The sequence below is a fragment of the Haliotis rufescens genome, unplaced genomic scaffold (assembly GCF_023055435.1).
Source record: "Haliotis rufescens isolate VD_foot unplaced genomic scaffold, xgHalRufe1.0.p SCAF_4, whole genome shotgun sequence".
In the NCBI taxonomy this organism is placed as follows: Eukaryota; Metazoa; Mollusca; class Gastropoda; order Lepetellida; family Haliotidae; genus Haliotis; species Haliotis rufescens.
In genome coordinates this window covers 64,914,191-64,937,635 of record NW_025964112.1, presented here as the reverse complement: position 1 = coordinate 64,937,635, position 23,445 = coordinate 64,914,191, and the positions used below count along the sequence as shown (strand labels likewise).

The following is a 23,445-nucleotide window of genomic DNA, read 5'->3' as shown; positions in this document are numbered from 1 at the left end:
GTTGCTATCGTTGAAAGGAGGACACAAGTGTCTTGTGTCAGGAATGATATGAGCCCACGTTTGCTCGTCTGTGAAAGACTCTCTATAACTCTTGTAAATAACGGCGACAAGACGCTTTCCGTAATTCTGAAAATAATATATCTCGATTGTACGATTCCGACTCTGTGATAGCATGTGCTTATACATCCCTATCAAATGGTGGTAGCAACACCTACCTACACAGCGCTCTGTTCCTTCGTGACCGCCTCCGTGGTCTTGTGGTAGAGCGTCCGCCCGGAGAGCGGAAGGTCCAGGGTTCGATCCCGGGCCGCGTCATACAAAAAGACGTTAAAAGATTGTACTTGTTGTTACCCTGTCTGGCGCTCGGCATTAAGGGGCTAAAACAAGGACTGGTCGGCTCGGAGTCAGTATACTGTGTCTGAGTGGGGTATTCATGTTAAACTGCGGCATGGTATCTCAGTGAGCTAGCACTATAAATCGGCATCAGTCCGGACTAGTACAAGCAGCCACACACACACATACACGTGCATGCACGTCGCTATATAAGTGCAATAATCTTGGACGCGACGTTAAACCCAATTTCACCTCACCTCACCTCTGTTCCTTCGTATCCTAGAGGAATGCGAATTACTTATAGGACACACTTACGTATCCATTCATATTTAATACATGTAAATATTGGGCCAGTATATAATCCACACATGTAAACTTTGACCTCTATGACGCAGTATACTAGAGATATGACAGCAGTTTCTTGCCAGAGCTAGTGTTATAGTTTGTGCGATAGTCAAATCACAGCATGATCAAGGTTAGAATGGAAGTACAATTGACGTGGTTGATGAATTGCGTTCGTGTTTTACAAAATATCGGTCTTGTAAATGGCAGTATTTTGCTTGTTTGCTGTTTAACGCAGCACCAGCTATATGACGACTGTCTGTAAATAATCGAGTCTGGACCAGACACTCCAGTGATTGACATCATGAGCATCGATCCACGCAATTGGGATCGATGACATGCTTCAACCAAGTCAGCGAGCCTGACTGCCCGATCCCGTTAGTCGCCTCTTACGACAAGCATAGTCACCTTTTACGGCAAGTATGGGTTGCTGAAGACCTATTCTACCAGGGATCGTCACGGGTCGTAAGTGGCACGATAATTTTAGGAATGGCTTTTCAAACATGTTTCTCATTTACATTTACGTTTATACCTTCCCTTCGAGTCGACACGCACCTGCCACGCAACATCTCGCTGTGAGATCCAGGCATGTCTGACACATGTTCGACTAGACGATAAACATATTCACACACTTACACACGCATCACAGGTAGTGAATGGCATCAGTCATGTCAACGCCGGGGCCCCATTTCACGAAGCAGTCGTAAGTTTATGTTAAATTATGGGAGCTGCGACAATCGTAGCGTTACGGCAGCTTTCTGAAACGGATTCTTCTTTGCATTTAGAAGTTGGAGTACCAAGTAAGGATAAGAATTTATGGATGAACAACTTCTTTATTACAATAAGAGCTACGTTTCGGTGTAGGTTCTAACAATTGCTTGATAACGGTGTTAGAACCTACACCGAAACGTCGCCCCTAATTGTAATAAAGAAGTTGTTCATCCATAAATTCTTATCCTTACTTAAACGGATTCTTGACCGTTAAAGCTCATAAGTCATCAACGGAGTGAGTGAGTGAGTATGGTTTTACGCCGCTTTTAGCAATATTCCAGCAATATCACGGCGGGGGACACTAGAAATGGGCTTTACACATTGTACCCATGTCGGGAATCGAACCCGGGTCTTCGGCGTGACGAGCGAACGCTTTAACCACTAGGCTACCCGATCGCCCCTCATCAACGGAAGCCCCCGTACATATTCATATATATATCACAGCACTTACAATAAGCTATCTGAGCAGCATATTTTCAGCGTGTTTGCAGCATATTTTTTTATCGTGTTTGTTCTTTACTGTTTATGTGTATCTACGCGTAATGGAATTACCATGCTCATTACCTGAAGCTTGCTTTGCCGAACGGCGTAACAACGTTCAGCCTCTCGCACACTTAAGTCATGACCGTAAAGGACAACGTTAGCTTACATTAGGCCACTGTCCAAACAGTTAGTGCAACATATCCCTTTAGAGAACCCTCATATCGTTATCACATACTTCTTATTACTTCAAAGGGTTATATTAATTTATTCCAAGTGTTTTCCAGTGTAGCCGAGTGGTTAAATCTTTCTCTGGTCCAACCAACAATCTGTCTTAGATTACAATAATTGGTACAAAGTTTGAAGCAAAATTTTGGTGTCCACAGGCGTGAAATTGCTGGAATATTGCTAAACGCGGCATAAAAAAACATACTCACTCACTCACTCTGGTGTTCCTCACCGTGATATTGATGACATATTGTTCATCCACTCGTTTTATATACATATATACATAATGCGTATTTCGACAAGTTGTCCACAAACTCTGAAATATCTCAGTAATGCTTTCAGAAAATAATGAACAGTGCACATATGACGTCACTGACCACGTGTTGCAGGTTCTTCTTCTACTCTGTGGCTCAGTCCGCGGGGTCAGTGGCGGGGGCGGCGCTCCTCAAGTTCATCACCCCCGCTAACATGCACGGCACCCTCGGGCTGCTGCAGCCGGGGAAGTACGTCAGTTCGGAGCAGGCCCTGGTGGTGGAGATCATCGTCAGCTTCTTCCTGGTGTTCGTCATCTTCTCCCTCGTCGACAAGGGCAGGAAGGACGTCGGTGGCTCCGTCCCCTTCATCATCGGCCTCTCCGTCTGCGTCAACGCTTTCTTCTCCGTGAGTACATCGCACAAACAGATACACGGCCTTGAAGCACCATTTTGTGAAAAAAATTTACGTGGTGATATGTTTTTCAAATACTTTAATCTCATTAAAATCGGACCTTAATGCTCGATACCGCTGCACGTGGATCTAAGGACGTCCGGTTACAGGTCACGTCAGAACGACTTTACGAGAACTTTGACCGACCAATAAAATGACTACCAAGGTGTGGATATTAGCCAATCAGAAAGTTTCAAACTGGAGTCTTCCATTCCAGACGACCCTTTGAACAATATCAATTAACAATTTGAAAACTGAACATAAGAAAATTCTGGAATGTCTAATTGAAAGCCGTGATTGTATGGAAGTACTTGCCACGGGGTAGTCTCTTCCGTTTCAAATGGTTATCTCATTGAAGCGAGAGATAGACGGATGATTCTGACGGAATCAGTCGGATGACAGGCCATTTTGACGTGACCCGTAATGGAATGTCCCTCTGACCTTTGTTTAGCGGTACCAACAACTAAGATCTGATTTTAATGATATATGGATAATAATTATTCTCAAGTACTTCTATTTCCTACATGTTTTACGAAGTCGTAACGGTGTAAATGATAGCACGCCCTTTACCCTGAACCAAATCTTACGAAGAGGACAGGAAAACCTGAGAAAGTTGCACCTTGTTGTTAAGTCTTGGTACAATGGTCTTTGTCGCTATCCACTGACGAGTCTGTGGTACTTACTTACTTACTTACTTTGGAGATTTAACGTGCGCTTTCCGACTGATGCGTATTTCGCACACGGGCCCGGCCAGGCCATTTAATGTGTTTCCGAAAGGGGCGAAGGTGGTCTGTGCAACCCAAGAGGGGGGTTTTAGGGGTTGCTTATATAGAATTGGGGAATTTTGAGATTTGGAATAGATGCCGATGGGATTGGGGAGGAGAACTAAGGGAGCTGGGTATGGTGGATGTTTGTTTGTTTATGTGATTTTGATTTGGTGAGTTATTGTGTTTTTAGATGCGTTTTATTAGTTCCGTTTTGATTAAGAATACGCCTAAGGCCTTGAAGTTTTCTAGTTTATTTTGTGGGTTTAGTATTGCTTCTAGAGTTAGAGCCTTGTTTAGATTGAGGGTGGTTTGTAATGCGGTTCGATGTGTTAGGTAGTGTGTGCAGTGGATGAGTGCGTGTTCTGGGGTTTCTGGTTGTTTGCAGTGTGGGCAGTTACCTGTAGTGTGTTTTTTAAAATTTTTTAGGTGGTTATTTAGGTTGGTGTGTCCTGTTTGGAGTTTAGTGATTACTCTGTCGATTTTTTTGGATGGATGGAGAATTTTTGGTTTGGTTAGTTGTTTGCTGAGCACTTTTTTGATTTGGCTATTTGAGTTTAGATATAGGTTATGCCATTTTTTGGTGATTTTTTGCTTGTTTACACTTTTAATTTCTGATTTTGAGATGGGTAAGTTTAAGCTTATTTCTGGGATTTTGAGGGATAGTTTAGCTGCTTTATCGGCGTTTTCATTACCGTATATTCCTACGTGGGCGGGTATCCACAAGAAGGTTATTTGTTTGCCTGCCTTAGTTAGGTCGTTGGAGCTTTTAAGTATTTGATTTATTAATTTAGGTCGGTTTTTGGTATTTTTGTTTTGGAGGGCTTGCAGTCCACTTAGGGAGTCGGTAAGTATTAGGATTGTTTTGTGGTTTTTGGATTCTTGATTATGGAGGGCTGAGGCCATGCCCATTAGTTCTGCCGTGAATATTGATTGGTTGTTTTGGAGTCGGAAGGATTGTGTGGTTTTAGTTGGTTGTGTGGTATGGACTCCGAAACCTGTGTGTTTGGAGGTCGGATCTGAGGATCCGTCCGTGTAAATGTGACACCAATTTGGCCAATTTTCGTGTATGTATGCTAGTGTGGTAGTTTTAGCTATGTTTGGGTCGGTTTGTTTATTTATTTGGCTAGCTAGTGTTGTGTCTATTTTGGGTATTTTAAGTTTAGGGGTGAAGATATTTGATTGTTTGCAGTTTTGTTTAAGATTTTTAATTTGGTGTTCATTTAGGTAGTTTGTTATTCTTTGGGATATTGGGGTAAGTAAGGGGAGTCTGTGGTAGTGGCTGCACCTTTGTATATTGTTGCGTCTGTGACAACATGTCTCTATATTGACAGTGAGTCGTATCTGTGACATCTCAGTATTGACAATTGTTTATGACACCTCCATGGTATAGTGGATAGAGCGTCAGCCCAGTGAGCGGAGTGTCATACCAAAATACGTTAAAATATAGTACTTGTTCTTGCCCTGCCTGACGACATTAGGAGATAGAGCAGTGGTGAGTATACTGTGTCTGAGTGGGACATGCATGTTAAACTGTGGCATGGTATCTCATATCTCACCATAAAACCGGCAGTACAAGTACAAGAACACTCACACACACACACACACACACACACACACACACGCACACACACACACACACGCACGCACACACACACACACACACACACACACACACACACACACACACACACACACACACACATACACACAATGCACATTGCTATTGCAATAACCTTGAAAGCGACGTTAAAACCCCATTTCACATTACCTCACCTGTGTTTGTGACGACCTCACTATTGACAGTTGTGTTTGTGTTAGCCTTGCTCCAAGGCTGTACTGAAAGAAAAGTCCTTCTTGGATGTGTAGTAAGTCTAGATATATGGACAGTCTAAGGACTCCAGTCTCTTATAGGGACAACTTGTTCTTATTATTTACATAATCTAGAACTTATGAATTAAACTAATAATTATTGTCTAAGAGACTTGTGTAAGTCTATGTGTGTGTCTGTGTCTGTGTCTTGTGATCCTCTTGTTCGAGCTGCTTCTGTGTTTGTGTCTTGTGACAGCAATATTAACAACTGTGTCAGTGTCTGGAGTTCTGTTTATGCCAGAGTTTGCAAAAGCAAAAACATAGGTATTGACAGAACTGTAAATTTCTGGAAATGGAAGACCGTTTGTTGAAAAATTCAAGATATTCCTTCCATTCTATGTCTATTTCTTTGCTATGTCCACCATACATAATTCCTACAAGTAATATTGGTATACCAGCTACAGTGTGAATATGTAGCCTTTGTATGGGCACAGCGCTTTACGGTTGCAATGATTATATATTAATGGTTTAGCCATTCGTATTTCGAGTGTCCGCCCCAATAACCCCACATATCACACTTCTTTCATTGGACATTACGTTGAAGGAATACACTAAAGAAAGGCCCACAACACCTTCGGAATTGAAGATAAAAGAAACCTATATTTACATGCAACCGTATTATATCCTACCAAGTAGGCGCGTCAGTGAACACAAACTCGTGTTACCATATATGTAACAGCTAATCACAACAGTCAAATTTTAATACGTAAAGTGAAAGCCCACTTGTCTTTTGATTAAACACTTTTTTCCCTCGGGAATGCATGTTTGCTTAACGTTGACAACAAAACATCTTTGTTGTCATAAAATCAATAATGTGTTTTCTGATATTGTAGTAGTTCTGTGTATATTATTCAAATATACTGTATGTCATTCCCGTATGTCATTCCTGTATGTCATTCCTGTATGTCATTCCTGAATTTCATTCCAGTATGTCATTCCTGTATGTCATTCCTGTATGTCATTCCAGTATGTCATTCCAGTATGTCATTCCAGTATGCGATTCCTGTATGTCATTCCAGTATGTCATTCCAGTATGTCATTCCTGTATGTCATTCCAGTATGTGATTCCTGTATGTCATTTGTGTATGTCGTTCCAGTATGTCATTCCAGTATGTCATTCCTGAATGTCATTCCTGTATGTCATTCCAGTATGTCATTCCAGTATGTCATTCCAGTATGTCATTCCTGTATGTCATTCCAGTATGTCATTCCAGTATGACCCAGTATGTCATTCCTGAATGTCATTCCTGAATGTCATACCTGTATGTCATTCCAGTATGTCATTTCAGTATTGTCATTCCAGTATGTTATTCCAGTATGTCATTCCAGTATGACCCAGTATGTCATTCCTGAATGCCATTCCTGTATGTCATTCCTGTATGTCATTTTAGTATTGTCATTCCAGTATGTTATTCCAGTATGTCGTTCCAGTATGACCCAGTATGTCATTCCTGAATGTCATTCCTGTATGTCATTCCAGTATGTCATTCCAGTATGTCATTCCTGTATGTCATTCCTGAATGTCATTCCTGTATGTCATTCCAGTATGTCATTCCAGTATGTCATTCCTGTATGTCATTCCTTTATGTCATCCCAGTATGTCATTCCTGTATGTCATTCCTGTATGTCATTCCTGTATGTCATCCCAGTATGTCATTTCAGTATGTCATTCCTGTATGTCATTCCAGTATGTCATTCCTGTATGTCATTCCAGTATGTCATTCCAGTATGTCATTCCTGAATGTCATTCCTGTATGTCATTCCAGTATGTCATCCCAGTATGTCATTCCTGTATGTCATTCCTGTATGTCATTCCTTTATTTCTCGCCAATATGACCCTGAAAGGGTGAGGATTCAAAGCGGTGATGTGCTATACACCAAACCGAATATACCAAACACCGTTTAACCGGCACCATGGTTTTCTAAATAAACGTCTGTTTACCCGGGTTTAAAAATAAATAAGCTTTTATCAAAACAACCCTTTTAATATCCATAACTCAAAAGGAGCTATTTCCAAATGGGTAGGGTATAAATATATATAGGTTCCTCTTAACGATCATTACTTAGTAGATAGCGTTGACAAGATACTATTCAAGACTAGGCACTGTGACTCTAGTACTGCTTGAATGAAACAAGGCCTGCTACAATTTGTAAGGCTCTTGATGACCAGCAAGGCGTGAAACAGTCCCGGTTAAAGTGTGGCTTTCATCACGGCACGTCCTCCAGCTGGGGAGATACACAAAAGGGAGTTCCTTCACTTCTAGGGTGTCGTGTCGGGTTCCCAGAACATGAAAGACGGCCGGATCCGGCCTACATGGTGGAATGTTTTAGCACTACGAACCACTACATGGCCTTGGCAGTAGAAACCTATTTCTAATTACCTTCTTTGTACTTGATGGTCGAATATCTGGCAATACAATCTACATAGAGATTTCTGGAGCGATTCTAATCCTATTTAGATCACCGTCTGTCACCCCCCGGCGAATGTTGATGACCGTATACGTGATACATGTCACTTGAAGCCTGGAGTGTAAAACAATTAACATCAATTCAACTGAAAAAAATAATGCTATTAGTTCGTATCACTGCAGTTGAAACTTCTGCTCATTCATGAAGATGTTGCGATAACGTTTTAGCTGAAACCATTCATACATTCAGTTGAAGTCGCCCATAACCGCCTGGAGTGAGTGAGTGAGTATGGTTTTACGCCGCTTTAAGCAATATTCCAGCAATATCACGGCGGGGGACGCCGGAAATGGGCTTAACACATTGTACCCACGTCGGGAATCGAACCCGGGTCTTCGGCGTGACGAGCGAACGCTTGAACCACTAGGCTATCTTCGGCGTGACGAGCGAACGCTTGAACCACTAGGCTACCCGACCGTCCCTAACCGCCTGGATATATATATATATATATATATATATATATATATATATATATATATATATATATATATATATATATTGTCTTTGTGAAGGGGGATCGATCCCGAGAGGTCCCGATCAGTCAGATAATATTGCCGGTTTTAAAATAGGTTTACCAGAGGTGTTTATGTTTGTGGGAACGCTTAACTGATGCATTCGCTCATCCGAATGACTGTTTCAGTGTCAATAGATATAACTAACGGCCAAAAGACACGTTACCACTATACTGCAAAAACTTAAAAACACAAATTCAAACTAAATCAATGAAAAGTACATCGGCCAAACACAACAATGCTCTGTGTAGAAAATGACGCACGTCCACGGCACGTTGTTTCGTAGAAAATGCGAAAGAACACGTGCAAAAAGGGTATATAAATGATACGGACTGCATGTCAGACACTCACACTGATGAAAAAACACCACAATAATGCCACGACTGACACCCAAACAACGCGAGCGGGCCCTGGGTATGACAGAGTTGGAAGCCACCTGTGCAAACATGCAAGAACATTTGGCTATTCCGAAGTTGCGTACTTGCATACTTTGCATCTCCGGAATTGATTCCTGACAGTGACGTCATCAGCGACGATTGCCTTAGAGCATATGGGTGGACGACAGTCAGTGATCAACGAATTAGGGCTTAAAGACCTTCCAGAGTGCAGTTATTGACAGCTCAACATCGTCGTCAGAGATTGAGATGGCCCCGGACTTTACAACTTTGGCAGCAACGTGACAGGCAGAGGGTCGTCTTCACTGATGAGAGCCGGTTCTGTTTGTTCAGAGCTGATGGAAGACAGTTTGTGTACCGTCAAAGGGAAGAGCAAACGACGACATGTTGCGTCCAGAAGGTCGTGTCGTATGGTGGAGGGGGTGTTATGGTGTGGGCAGGAATTTGCGGGCAGGAGAGAACACCGCTTGTCATCGTTAACTGAAATGTGACAGCTCAGCGTTACATGGATGACGTCCTTCTTCCGACTGCCCTACCTTTTCTACAACATGGTGTCTTTTATCAGCATAACAACGCCAGACCCTATACAACCCGAATCGTACAGAACTTTTTTGCAGCCAATAACGTCAACGTGTTGCCGTGGCCTGCACGCTCCCCAGACATGTTCCCCATAGAACATCTCTGGGGTGACCACATCCTCCAGCCATCCGACAACAACTGATCCAGGTCCTCCGAGGAGAATGGCGATGTATCCCACGTTACGTCATCAGACGCCCCCGGGAGGTGTTTGCATGCCTTGTATTAGGGGGTGACGTGTCATTGAACTTGATCGATTTTAGATGTGTGTGCCCTTTGTCCCTTACGTTGAAAGCTTGTTTTTGCTATCTCACCTCAATTCGGGCAAATGTCATGTCAATATCGGATCCTGTATAACTGTCATTTTCAATGTTGATTTCGTTGAGATGTTCCCGTGTGTCTTTTAGGTTAACAATTGACTTGCCTTTGCATGTGTTTGTGACATGTGACTCCAGTGGGACAGGTCACGCTCACCTTTCTGCAAACACCACTACTTGATAGCGATTCTTAAAAACATTCTTATAGTATCGTCGGAATGGTTATAGAAAGGGTTTTGACGCTTTTAATTTCTTCATTCATTTTCGAAGGACAAATAATCCGTAATTTCGATTTTCGATTAGATTATTCCTTTCTATGACCCCTTGCCAATGTAACTAAATGTTCAGATACCGTAGCGTTATCAATGTGTGCTGTCGTGACATGTGCATGACGACATATTCACGATACCCCTTTTTTAAGAATCCTAAAAATGACTACATTCGAGACTTTTGTAGATATCGGCTATACTATGTGCATAAATTTAACAACCCAGGGACTATTCCAGTTGCTTATATATTTTCAACAAAACTGGACGCCAAATGCCAAATAACACGATCCATTCTTCCTTTTCCAAAATCTATTTCCGCGCTTACCTAATGTCCAGAGAAGGCACGGCACAGCTGACTGATCACAACGTGCCAGAACAGAGGTGACCAGATCCATCAAGCGGACAAGTCTCCGTGACCGACATCAAGCAGGGTCTCCCAGGCTTAGCTGTCTCCAAGTCCCCGGGGCCTCTCCTCATCCCCGGGGGGATCAAGGTAGTGTTACACGACCCTTTGAATTTATCAAGCCGATGTCGTCCAACATTAGTCGCTACTTGAGGGAGAGAAGAGTGACGATGTCGCTGAAGTTCAGGCAGGGGCCATCGACGGCGATATGTAACCACGGACAATGGAGACGCCTTTTGTACCATCGCCCCGGGGACAATGCTGATGGCATGAACAATGTTAATTTCATCTTTGTAATCACATATACCAGTAGGTAGGCCCATAAAACCTGGGTCTGCTGGAGGGAATGTCTGACATGTGGCATACTTGTCCTTGCTTGGGGGAATATGTACGTGTAATTTATTAAAAACGTAAAGGGGAGGGGGAGGGGAGGATGTGGGGTGTATGTTGTGAGAGGTTGGATGTCTGGGGGTGGAGAAGAGTGGAAGGAAGGGAGAAGTGTTTGAGGTGGGTGACGAGAAATGGGGTTTAATGTCCCGTACAAGATTATTGCACTTATATAGCAAAGTGCATGCACGTGTGTATGTGTGTGACTGCTTGTACTAGTCCGGACAGATGCCGATTTATAGTGCTAGCCCACTGAGATACCATGCCGCAGTTTAAGTGAGTACCCTACTCAGACACAGTATACTGACTCCGAGCCGATCGGTCCTTATTGTAGCCCCTTAATGCCGAGCGGTCCTTGGTATGACGTCTTATGGTAATTACTCAAGTAGTATAAAATACTACCGGGCGGACGCTCTACCACTAGACCACGGAGGCGGTCTTGTGAGTTAGAGGGGTGTGAAGAGATAAGATGTGTGGTCGGAAGGGAGGGGTGGATGGATGGAATAAAGAGTTGGGATGTGTGGCGGGTATAGAGGGTTGAAGGGGTGTATGTGTGATCCTTGGTTTGCCTGCACTCTACAGATTCAACAGCTTCACCATCTTTGGTCTTTCCTCCGAAGTTGGCCCGACCTTCCTATTACTGATATACTGTTTGAGGCAGCCTTAAACTAACTCCCTCGTTGAGCTATTCTTTCCTGCGAGAAGTCCACATGCATTGGAGTCATTAACTCTCCTTGTCGTCTTGCACATCTTTATACACAGAGAAGGCATGTTTAACGTTGGAGTTAATATTTCACATTTAATCGCCTGACTGTACATGGTGTAAAATGAGAACCAATACGTTTTGATTATAGTAAACATTTTATGACATCGACAGCGCAGTGATAGTGAAGGAGCTCATTTCAATGTTCTTCACAGGATTAGATTCTTTTATCGATGAACGGCGCCTTGTACGGCTAAAGAACTCTATGACATATTCAAACGGTCTCGTTGACCTTTCGAGTTATTTTATCAAACACTCAGTGTCAGGACACTATGACCGAAGGCGTGTGTACTCGCCCACCCACAGCAGAGTAATTGCAGTAATAAATCGTCTATTTATCTGTTAGTTTGTCGTCGACACAGCAGTGTCTGGGTCATAGAGTGGCATGGTGGTTTAGGTGCAAGTCTGCCCAACAGATTTCACGGGTTCGAATCACAATAGAACAGAGGGAGTGAATCTGCTTCCAGGTTGTCACGCCATTGCATCAATGTAAGTACAAACAACATTAAAGCCTGGATCCCTTGACATCGTTAACCAGACGTACCAAATCAGATTCTCCAGATCGGTCGTTGAGTGATGTTGACCATCATGTCCCAAATACAGTCATGTGTGCGTAGATTGACCTAGACCTTGACCCATCATGGCGGAGCGGCGCGGCTTGACACATAGAACCTCTGCTTATGAAGTTTGTTTTTTTCTAGTGAAGTGTGTATTCCACGTCCCCTATGTCGTCCCAGACAGCCGTCAATGATGTTGATTACCGCAGTCCAGAGAGTCACAAGGCAACAGGACTAGTATGTCCCAGTAGACATAGCGACTGTTAGTGCATGTCGTATCCCAACTGCATGGATCGACACTCATAATGTCAATCAAGGGATTGTCAGGTCCAGGTTCGAGTATTTACAGACTGCCGTCTAATAGCTCGAATATGGTTAGGTGCGGCGTTAAACACCAAAACAGCAAGTAAAGACACTGGGACTAGTATGTCCCGGGAGTCATTTGGACAGGTCTGTGACCGACGGCGACTCATTCTACATGCTAGGTTTGTGGGCAATGATCCTCTCTCAGTGAAAGCAAAGTGTCGTCCGATACGGCTCCCATTGTTCACAGCTGATGTCTTTAAGCCAACACAGGACCCTGCCACAGAAAGGCTTAGCTGTGTGTCAGTGTGATAGTCGCCGCTGTCGTTGTCGAACACCTTGTGCGACTCTGGCAGCTGATGTAACCTGTCGTGGTTGTCAGTCACGTGACAGAGATGACACAATATGTGGCCCGTCATGCCCTGTTTCGTTGGAGCCCCATCTATTCCTGACAGCGTGTTCTTGATGTTATACACGTACATTACGTAACATGTACCAAAAGTTATGTTGGAATATTTTCTTGACAAAAAAAATTGCTGAAGACAAGTTACAGTTGCAATGGATACATGTGAGAACGGTAGCTGAAGACGGGAGCCAAGTTCATGACAGCTAGACTACCCTTTAGAATTGGGTCATATCCGATACAACATTATCTTCTGTTTTACGTATTTAAGTGATCAACGTGTTGTTGAAAAAAGTGAGCGAGTGAATATTGATTAACGCAGGAGTCAGGATTAGTCTATTATAGCACGGCGCCCTATAAGTAATTGATTCTGAACTAGGCAAACGAGTGGTTGATATCATGAGCAACGCCGGCGGGGTAAGATGACACAAGTCACGGAGACTGCCCACCTGTTACGGAGCCTGTGTCGTTACTCGTAACCTGTAAACCCAACGTGGTCACATTAGAAAGGAATTGTTCAACTTAGTTGAAACATTAAGAGGCCTCGGATCCGGTATCTGAGCGTTGAATTGGTCAGCCAAACTCGGACTTCAGGTAACAATTGAAATATTAGCATACCTGAGGTCGAAGTGCTCCAACACATTTCAACCATGGCCAACAATAAAAGATCATTAGTACCTAACATGTTGCAATATCGATATTTTTAAAACTGTATTCAAAAACTCGTTGATCAAGTGCACTGTGATTCGTCTCAGCGTGATACAAGTGTAATTAATATCTGCACCTCGCTGTTTGGCGATTCGGGTTAAAAAATGCATGTCCCGTTGGCAAGGACCAACGCAAGCACATTTACCAATCCCTAACTACTTTTCCGCAATGACAGGCTTTTTATGAGCTGACAACTTTATCAAGAAAGTAATACATTAAAGTAACACAAACACATTCAGTTTGGTCTATTATTAAAGTCAATGGTAGAAAAAATGTTTCGTCACTGCTAAGTGCTAGTGGTTATGTCATCGTATCCAGATAGCTTAGATTGATGATCATGATGTGAGTCACTGGACTGTACGGTCCAGACTCGATTAGTAACAGACTACCCCCATATAGCTCGAATGTGAGTGTGGCGTTACAGACCAAACAAACAAAACAATAAACAGTATCTTACATGGGGTTTGGGGATTACAAAATGTGTCTTAAGTAATGTAATATACTGAACCAAATTAAAAACTTCACAATCCTAAAATTTTAACATTTTGACCAGTTATCATTGTGGGCCCTTATTGTGTATTTAAACAGTAATGGCCACGTATTGTCTTCAATTAACACCCGTTTTTGTGCAGGTGAATCGATCAAAATCATGTGCACAGCACTATAGTGGCAAAAGTGTTAACCTCTGGATTTCCTGAACCAGACTCGATTATTTCCAGTGACCTGTATATAGCTTGAGTATCGCTGACCAATGCGTAAAACAACAGTCAGGCACTCAACATTGATTCCTATCTATTTCCAGGGTCACATCTCCGGCGGCTGTATCAACCCTATAAGGAACTTCGGCCCCGCCGTGGTACTGGGAAACCTCAAGTATCAGTGGGTAAGTATATTTACACAACTTCATTTGTAACCAGCTGCCACTTTTGATATCCAGACCGCCTCCATAGCATAGTGGATAGAGCGTCTGCTAGAGAATGCTTGGTGGTGCCATCCCAGCCCGAATCATACCAAAACACTTAAAAGATTATACATGTTATTACCCTGCCTTGCTTTCCGCATTAAGGGGATACAGCAGGAATTGGTCTGCTCCTGTGCCTGATTGGGGGTATCTCTGTTAAACTTCGGCATGATATGTCAGTGGTTTAGCACTATGAAACTGACATTAGTCCGAACTAGTACAAGCAGCCTCACATACTTGCCCGCACATGTGCATGCACGTCGCTATAAAAGTGCAATGACCTTGAATGAGACGTTAAACCCCATTTCAACCTCACCTATGATATATTACCCTCACCTATAGCTCTAAACCCTTGTCACTTTCCGCATGTTTCTTCAAGACTATGAGTTCATGCGTGACTTTTAAAGTTTCATTGCTCTAGACTGCTGGATATGATTCACTGTGATAATGATGCGTGTCTTGCCGGCAGATCTACTGGGTGGGGCCAATGGTCGGCTCTGTGCTCGGGGGACTGCTGTATGACAAGGTGTTCTCCGTGGCTGCAGAGAAGCACGGCCTGCTGAGCTGCGTAAAGAGCCGCCCATACCAAGCCGTCATCATGGACGAGCCAGACACCATCGAGAAGGAAATAGAATTGCGAACCGGAAGTATTTCCTCGAGTGACCTCCCGAAGAAGCAACCTTATTCCGAATCCATCGAGAGAATAGCTTCCGTTTAGGGTCAAATATATAGTGCACGAAATTATAGTACACGTGTACAGTGACTTTGCCTTGAAGCACAGCAGTGTTATCTGATTAATGAATCCAATGATTTATGAAATGACTGCAATGGTAATGTGTACGTCACGATGACGTGTTTACATAATATACATTTCAATATATTTAACTACTTATTTAATGTGATCTTAAATAACCGACATGTCACCGCCGACTCTTAAAACACACAATGTTATATTGGAACCTAGTAAATTCACACATGATAGCCAATCCTGTGACACACCTCTTAGTTTGTATTTAGGGACAGGCTATGTGACTAGTCAGTACTAGGGATGCGCAGATCGTCGCCGGAATACCAGAGTCACCTACGAGTGCTGGAATATTGAGGGGAAAGTGAATATACACAGCAGCTGTTGGCGACTTCATTAGCTTCATCGGTATAGATTCATTTACATATTATTTTATTAACTGGAGATCTCTGCATCCTCATCATGTATTCCCTGTGTGATGACCCATGCATCACCGATATGTTTTTATTGTGCCGAGTCAGAGAATATAATCTGTTTGTCTACACAGAATCAGTAAAAGCTCTATGCAGTTCGAGAGATGGCTAAACGCCTATTGAAACAATAGTCAGCAGTCACGGCTTCTGTGGGGTCCATACCCAAACTAATGTCGTTGGCGATTTAATCTTAAAGCATACAAGAGATCAATAATGCTAACATTATCAGGTTGAAATCTGAGATTCACACCACGATCAACAAGTAGCTATAGTCGCTAAGTGATCTAAGATTCCTATAGATAGCCGAGACTAAGGTATATATCCCGCACGCCTTTCAACTCTTACACAATCTTTTATTAATTTTGTTATATAATAAACTATTTTCTTACATACGTTCTGCGTTTTGTTTTGGCAAGTTTCTCTCAAATCCTGGTTGCCTGGAAGTGCTGCAGGTTGCTCCCCTTGTTATTCTTGCAGCGATGCAGGTTGCTCTCCTTGTTATCCTGGTAGTGATGCAGGTTGCTCTCCTCGTTATCCTGGTAGCGAAGCAGGTTGCTCTCCTTGCTATCCTGGTAGCGATGGAGGTTGCTCTCCTTGCTATCCTGGTAGCGATGCAGGTTGCTCTCCTTGTTATCCTGGTAGTGATGCAGGTTTCTCTCCTTGCTATCCTGGTAGCGATGCAGGTTTCTCTCCTTGCTATCCTGGTAGCGATGCAGGTTTCTCTCCTTGTTATCCTGGTAGTACTGCAGGTTGCTCTCCTTGTTATCCTTGCAACGATGCAGGTTGCTCGCCTTGTTATCCTTGCAGCGATGCAGGTTGCTCTCTTTGTTATCTTGGTAGTGATGCAGGTTGCTCTCCTTGTTATCCTTGCAGCGATGCAGGTTGCTCGCCTTGCTATCCTTGCAGCAATGCAGGTTGCTGTCTTTGTTATCCTGGTAGCGTCTCAGGTTGCTCTCTTTGTTATCTTGATAGTGGTGCAGGTTGCTCTCCTTGTTATCCTGGTAGTGCTGCAGGTTGCTCTCTTTGTTATCTTGATAGTGGTGCAGGTTGCTCTCTTTGTTATCTTGATAGTGGTGCAGGTTGCTCTCTTTGTTATCCTTGCAGCGATGCAGGTTGCTCGCCTTGTTATCCTGGTAGTGCTGCAGGTTGCTCGCCTTGTTATCCTGGTAGTGCTGCAGGTTGCTCGCCTTGTTATCCTGGTAGTGCTGCAGGTTGCTCTCCTTGTTATCCTGGTAGTGCTGCAGGTTGCTCGCCTTGTTATCCTGGTAGTGCTGCAGGTTGCTCGCCTTGTTATCCTGGTAGTGCTGCAGATCGCTCTCCTTGTTATCCTGGTAGTGCTGCAGGTTGCTCTCCTTGTTATCCTGGTAGTGCTGCAGGTTGTTCTCCTTGTTATCCTGGTAGTGCTGCAGATCGCTCTCCTTGTTATCCTGGTAGTGCTGCAGGTTGCTCTCCTTGTTATCCTGGTAGTGCTGCAGGTTGCGAATTCCCCTGTTAGCCAACCTTAAGTACGGTCACTTTATGTTACCCAGCTTGTGTTGTACGGTTCTATGTTACCCCACAAGTGATGTACGGTTCTCTTTATGTTACCAAGCAAGCCTTGTACAGTTTAACGACACCCAGTTCTGACTTACCCAGCAGGTGTTGTACGGTTCTGTTTTACCCTGCAGGTGTTGTTCGGTTCTGTTTTACCCAGCAGGTGTTGTTCGGTTCTGTTTTACCCAGCAGGTGTTGTTCGGTTCTGTTTTACCCAGCAGGTGTTGTACGGTTCTGTTTTACCCAGCAGTAGTTGTTCGGTTCTGTTTTACCCAGCAGGTGTTGTTCGGTTCTGTTTTACCCAGCAGGTGTTGTACGGTTCTGTTTTACCCGGCAGGTGTTGTTCGGTTCTGCTTTACCCAGCAGGTGTTGTACGGTTCTGTTTTACCCAGCAGGTGTTGTTCGGTTCTGTTTTACCCAGCAGGTGTTGTTCGGTTCTGCTTTACCCAGCAGATGTTGTATGCATTGTGTTACCCAGCAGGGGATTACGGTTCTCTCTGTGTTACCCAGCAGGGAATTACGGTTCTCTCTATATAACCCAGCAGGGGATTACGCTTCTCTCTATGTTACCCAGCTGGTGGTGTACGGTTGTAATGCTACTAAGCAGGGCATATTTATCCCCAAGAACACGAGTAGCCATGTCGTCTAAGATACCGTTATTTTCTGTGAATTGTTCCGTCCCTAAGTTGTAACATGATGTCAATACATTGGGCTTTTATCCCAGATTCCCCGTATCATGACCAGTGGTTTGTCAGCACCATATCCGGGACACAGTTGGCCCAGTCGTCTAAGGCGCCGCGATTCGCTGTGCGTCCCTTGGGCACGCCAGACTCATATGGTTATGGGTTCGAATCCCGGTTCGCCCCGATTATGTTTCTAGGTTTGTCAGCACCATACCCGTGCTCGTGGGTTTCACCGAAGTGGTAAATTTCTGAGACCTGCATCACTTCGGGCTTTCCTTCCTCATTAAGCTGACACCGCGATATAACTGGAATACTGTTAAAGAAGGCGTTAAACCAAACTCACTCACTCACTCACTCACTCACTCACTCACTCACATCCGTCCACGTTGGTTTCACCATATTGTCAAATTTCCGAGACCTGCATCTCGCCACGCGGCCCTCCTACATTTATCTGACACAAACAGTAATAGTGTTCAACGTGGCGCACTCATTGACGTTACGCTACCCAGCAACATATATCCAATTTAAGTGCACCTTGGATTTAACTGACTGTTAACAAGTGTGGGTAAACAGTAAACTAGACACATCAAACGTGAAATTCGACAAACGGTGCGTCAAAAAGCAGCCATTGTCGATTTGCAATGTCTTAAACGGCATTGTTTTCACACTTGTTGTCATGGAGGAAAACAGTAAAGCAAAATGCAGGTGCAAAATATAGCATTCGTAACTCGTGGTAGTGGCTACAAAAAAGCAAGCATGAGCATGGCACCCTCATTAACGTTACGCTACCCAGCAACATATATCCCATTTAAGTGCACCTTGCTTTCAACTGTCTGTTACAAGTGTGAGTAAACAGTAAACTAGACACATCAAACGTGAACTGTTATATCAGTAAACAGACAATAAAGTAATATTTCACTGTTGGTACGAGAAGAAGCTGTGGACCTGACAAAATGTGACGGTTTTTTTAGCAAAATAAGACTGACATAATCTACACGAGACATCTCCTGGTCAGTCCAGGTTTGCACACAGTACCGAAGTACTTCCTTAACCCGTTACTGAAATACAGTAATTAATATAGGACGCTAGTACTCATCCAATACATGAATATTGTAATAATATCGGACGCTAGTAATCACCCAAGTCAGGAATACTGTAATAATATAGGACGCTAGTACTCACCCAAGTCAGGAATACTGTAATAATATTGGACGCTAGTACTCACTCAAGTCAGGAATACTGTAATAATAAAGGACGCTAGTAATTATCCAGATCAATAATACTGTAATAATATAGGACACTAGAAATCACCCAAGTCAGGAATACTGTAATAATATAGCTCGCTAGTAATCACCCAATACTGGAATACTGTAATAAGATAGGACGCTAGTACTCCTCCAATACAGGAATACTGTAATAATTAGGACGCGAGTAATCACCCAGGTCAGGAATGCTGTAATAATATAGGACGCTAGTACTCCTCCAATACATGAATACTGTAATAATAAAGGACGCTAGTACTCCTCCAATACAGGAATATTGTAATAATATAAGACGCTTGTACTCCTCCAATACAGGAATACGGTAATAATATAGGACGCTAGTAATCACCCAATACAGGAATACTGTAATAAAATAGGACGCTAGTAATCACCCAGGTCAGGAATACCGTAATAATATAGGACGCTAGTAATCACCCAAATCAGGAATACCGTAATAACATAGGACGCTAGTACTCACCCAATACAGGAATACTGTAATAATATAGGACGCTAGTACTCCTCCAATACAGGAATATTGTAATAATATAAGACGCTTGTACTCCTCCAATACAGGAATACGGTAATAATATAGGACGCTAGTAATCACCCAATACAGGAATACTGTAATAATATAGGACGCTAGTACTAACCCAAGTCAGGAAAACTGTAATAATATAGGACGCTAGTAATCACCCAATGCAGGAATGCTTTAAAAATATAGGACGCTAGTACTCACCCAAGTCAGGAATACTTTGATAATATAGGACGCAAGTACTCACTCAAACAGGAATACTGTAATAATAAAGGACGCTGGTAATCACCCTAGTCGGGAATACTGTAATAATATAGGACGCAAGTACTCACCCAAACAGGAATACTGTAATAATATAGGACGCTTGTAATTACCCAATACAGGAATACTGTAATAATATAGTGCTATATTTTTCCTTTCACCTTGTGAAGAACAGTAATTTACAAATAATGCTTCTGCTTGTGCTTAGTCTGATGATGAACTCTGTACCCAGCACTCCATCCAAGCAGCAGCAGTTGTTGTAGTAGCAACAAGAGTAGTGGAGTGAGTGAGTGAGTGAGTCACTATGGTTTTAATCCGCTTTTAGCATTATTCAAGAAATACACCAGATATGGGCTTCACACATAGTACCCATGTGGGGAATCGACCGCGATTTTCGGCAAGGCTACCCAACCACCCTAGTAGATGAAGTTGAAGATATTCTTAAATACGAAATGTGGGTTGATGTTAATCAGATAACCCGTCTCTCAAATATTGCACTTGAATATGCAATGAAAACATTTCCGTTGAACTTGCAATTAAATCATCGTCAAATCATATTGGTTAAACAAACAGTTAAATCATATCCGTTAAACAAACAGTTAAATCATACCTGTAAACAAAGCTAACAGCTGATTGGTTGAAGTGTCCTTCTCGCATACCTGTTAAACATGCTGCATTGGTCAGCTTCCTATATGATCATCTTGTCCTCACCATTTAGGAATAGGGACGTTTGTTTGTTTGTTTGTTTGTTTGTTTGTTTGTTTGTTTGTTTGTTTGTTTAACGTTTTACTCTGCAACATTCCAGTAATAAGGAGGAAGTAGGAAAATAATCGAGTCTGGACAAGACAATCTAGGGATTGACATCATGAGCATCGATCTATGCAATTGTGATACCATGACATACGTCAACCAAGTCAGCAAGCCCGATCAGCTGTTCCCATTCGTCGCCTGTGACTACAAGCACGTGTTGCTGAAGACCAATTCTAACCCGGATCTTCAGGAACAAGAAAGTCAGTGCTGACGTCAAAGACGTTAAGTCCACCATGATATATACTCAGGTCGGCATGGACATTGTGTCAGCACGGCTTCAAACGAAGGTCAAGACCATCCTCAGAATAAGAACAGATAACTGTGATCTACACACAAATAATACAAAGTAATAACAATAGCGTCCCTTTCTCGCTCCCTTCTGTTCCCCATACAGTCGAATCTCGCTTATGCGGGCACTTGCGTTTTCTCTGAACTGAACTGCACTTTAATATATCACACTCGGGCCGCTATCAGCGATATTAGATGTAAAGCATTGATACGTCAACATATACACTATATATCACTATATAAGATCATTCGAGTGTTATGCAGAGTAAAACTTGCATCGTATCCCGTCAGTGAATTCAGGTGAACGAACAGGCGATAACAAACTTGGTAAAAAATATTTTGCGATAAATTACCACCAGACATGCTGATTAACCATATAAATTGTACTTCCTGTTCTGTTTGACAATGATTTATATGCAGAGATTACCTTGTGGATATTCTCGTAAACTAAGCCGGAAATAGCAATCACCTGTGCACAAGGTTTCTCCCAATCTAGCGTTGATTCGATTTAAAAAAAATACCCAATAATACAAGTTCAAGTAATTTTGGTGCAATGATCGGAATAAATTGTATCGGAAATCATTGCTATATCAGGAGTAATACATTCAAATGTCGTGTTATTCTAGTTGAATAATTATAACCATAGCCGTAGCACTTAGGGGCGGTCGGGGAGCCTCGTGGTTAAAGCGTTCGCTCGTCAGGCCGAAGACCCAGGTTCGATTCCCGACATGGGTACAATGTGTGAAGCCCATTTCTGGTGTCCCCCGCCGTGATATTGCTGGACTATTGCTAAAAACGGTGTAAAACCATACTCACTCACTCACTCACTCACCGTAGCACTGTAGGAGAACTGATTGCTAATGTCGGACCTTGGATCCGGGTGAGCAGGGTTCTACTGTGTATAATATCATTGAAGAACAGTACGATGACTTGAGCTTTGTCAAATACCCTGTTGAGATCTTATATTGTGCATTTAAACATGTGACGGGGTGGAAGTTTTTGAGATTAATGAAGGAAGGAATATTTTGGGACATTCGCAGAGTCAATTGAGAAAGAGCAACCAAAGTAAGTCTAGATATAGTTCCAACCATTCTAAACTTGCTTCATTTCACCAAATTGAATATCTTGATGTATGTTAATTTAATAAAATGAAATACTGAAAGTCCCAATCCTAGGCCTCGATCAAAAGTCGTCTATCTGTTGATGTTGAAAATGGCTTAAGTTCAACTGTATGTCTATAGAAGATATGCTTTTAAGATGTGTTCTGAAACTGAAGCGTTTGAAGTGCTTGTTTGGTTTAATAAAGATTAAATCTTACTTCAGATGGCTTATTGTAGCGCAAAAAATATTACGTCAAGTCCTCTACAGTAAAACATCACATGCAAACTTTCTGTGGGTCCTTACACTTGCAAGACACTCTCCATTAAACAGAGCTCGTGAAAAGGATCCCAAATAATCCCCGCTAACACCAAGGGACATAGAGAGATCTGATCGGCTGCAATCTAGGAGAGGGGAAACCAAGCCCAGTAATCGCACGGTAGACCCCCTGGGAGGATCAACTACAGGCAGTTGGGGGGGGGGGGGGGGGGGGTGTTCAGGGTAGTAGAGAGTGAGAGACAACACCTAGAGCCACCGGCACAGGAAAGGAGTGAGTCCCAGGACGCCAGAGCGTTTACACCTCCTCTAGTGAATGTTATCGACAGCAAGGAAAGAGTCCACAGCAATCCAGACAGAGCAACAGACCACCCCCTAATTCTGGGAGGAGATAGGGGTGCGTCCAGGGCCTTGGACGATTTTACGACGCATCAACATCAATTGTCCCAAACAACATATGATAATGAGTTGGGAAATAACATTAGTTTTTTATTTTTCAGGAATAACTTCAAAGATTGAGGATACAGATACAATGAACTACTTGAACACTTTTGATGTGGTAGGCCTAACTGAAACATGGATAAAAGACATACCACAAGAACTTGAATCTATGTTTAAAGGTGGTATACAGCTACACCCAGATATTGTTAAAATATTTTTGCTTCTGTTTGCCGATGATGTCGTAATGATTTCGAGTACTGTACCCGGACTTCAAAGCAATTTTATGAACAATTTGGTTTAAGTGTTAACACAAAAATACCAAAGTTATTGTATTAAAAACCAGGGGTATGTTATCAAAAAAGGAGAAATGATTGTAGAAAGACAGTTATCTGGACGTAGTTACAAGTTTTTAATATTTGGGAGTACATTTTTCTATTATCAAATTATCTTGGAATTTTCATTCAATACAGGCTGCAACACAAGCAAAGAATTTCTCTGTGGGATACTTAAAAGTCTCAGATCTATTGA

General features: G+C 42.7%; 2 protein-coding genes across 4 annotated transcripts in view; one reads left to right on the top strand and one right to left on the bottom strand.

Moving 5' to 3' along the window:
• Nucleotides 1-16,125, top strand: part of LOC124152914 (aquaporin AQPAe.a-like) — a 57,461-nt gene extending 41,336 nt beyond the window's left edge. For all 3 annotated transcript variants that reach the window (XM_046525999.2, XM_048381892.1, XM_048381891.1), the window contains exons 4-6: nt 2,544-2,814; nt 14,357-14,437; nt 14,985-16,125. In XM_046525999.2, coding sequence (XP_046381955.1) covers nt 2,544-2,814; nt 14,357-14,437; nt 14,985-15,233 — 601 coding nt within the window. In that variant the 3' untranslated portion in view covers nt 15,234-16,125. The remainder of the gene's footprint in view (nt 1-2,543; nt 2,815-14,356; nt 14,438-14,984) is intronic.
• Nucleotides 16,126-16,155: 30 nt separating this feature from the next.
• Nucleotides 16,156-18,348, bottom strand: LOC124152884 (myb-like protein F). Its single transcript, XM_048381618.1, has 2 exons — nt 18,325-18,348; nt 16,156-17,202 (listed from the first exon to the last, which is right to left on the bottom strand). Exons 1-2 carry the CDS (start codon nt 18,346-18,348, stop codon nt 16,156-16,158), a joined length of 1,071 nt encoding a protein of 356 aa, XP_048237575.1.
• Nucleotides 18,349-23,445: the final 5,097 nt, after the last annotated feature.

Excerpts from the sequence above, each read along its gene's own strand:
- LOC124152884 (XM_048381618.1), bottom strand. The coding sequence starts at position 18,348 with ATGGTGAAACCAACGTGGACGGAT. Across the intron at positions 17,203-18,324 it reads TGAAACCAACGTGGACGGAT|CACTACCAGGATAACAAGGA; the intron begins GTGAGTGAGTGA and ends CGCAACCTGCAG.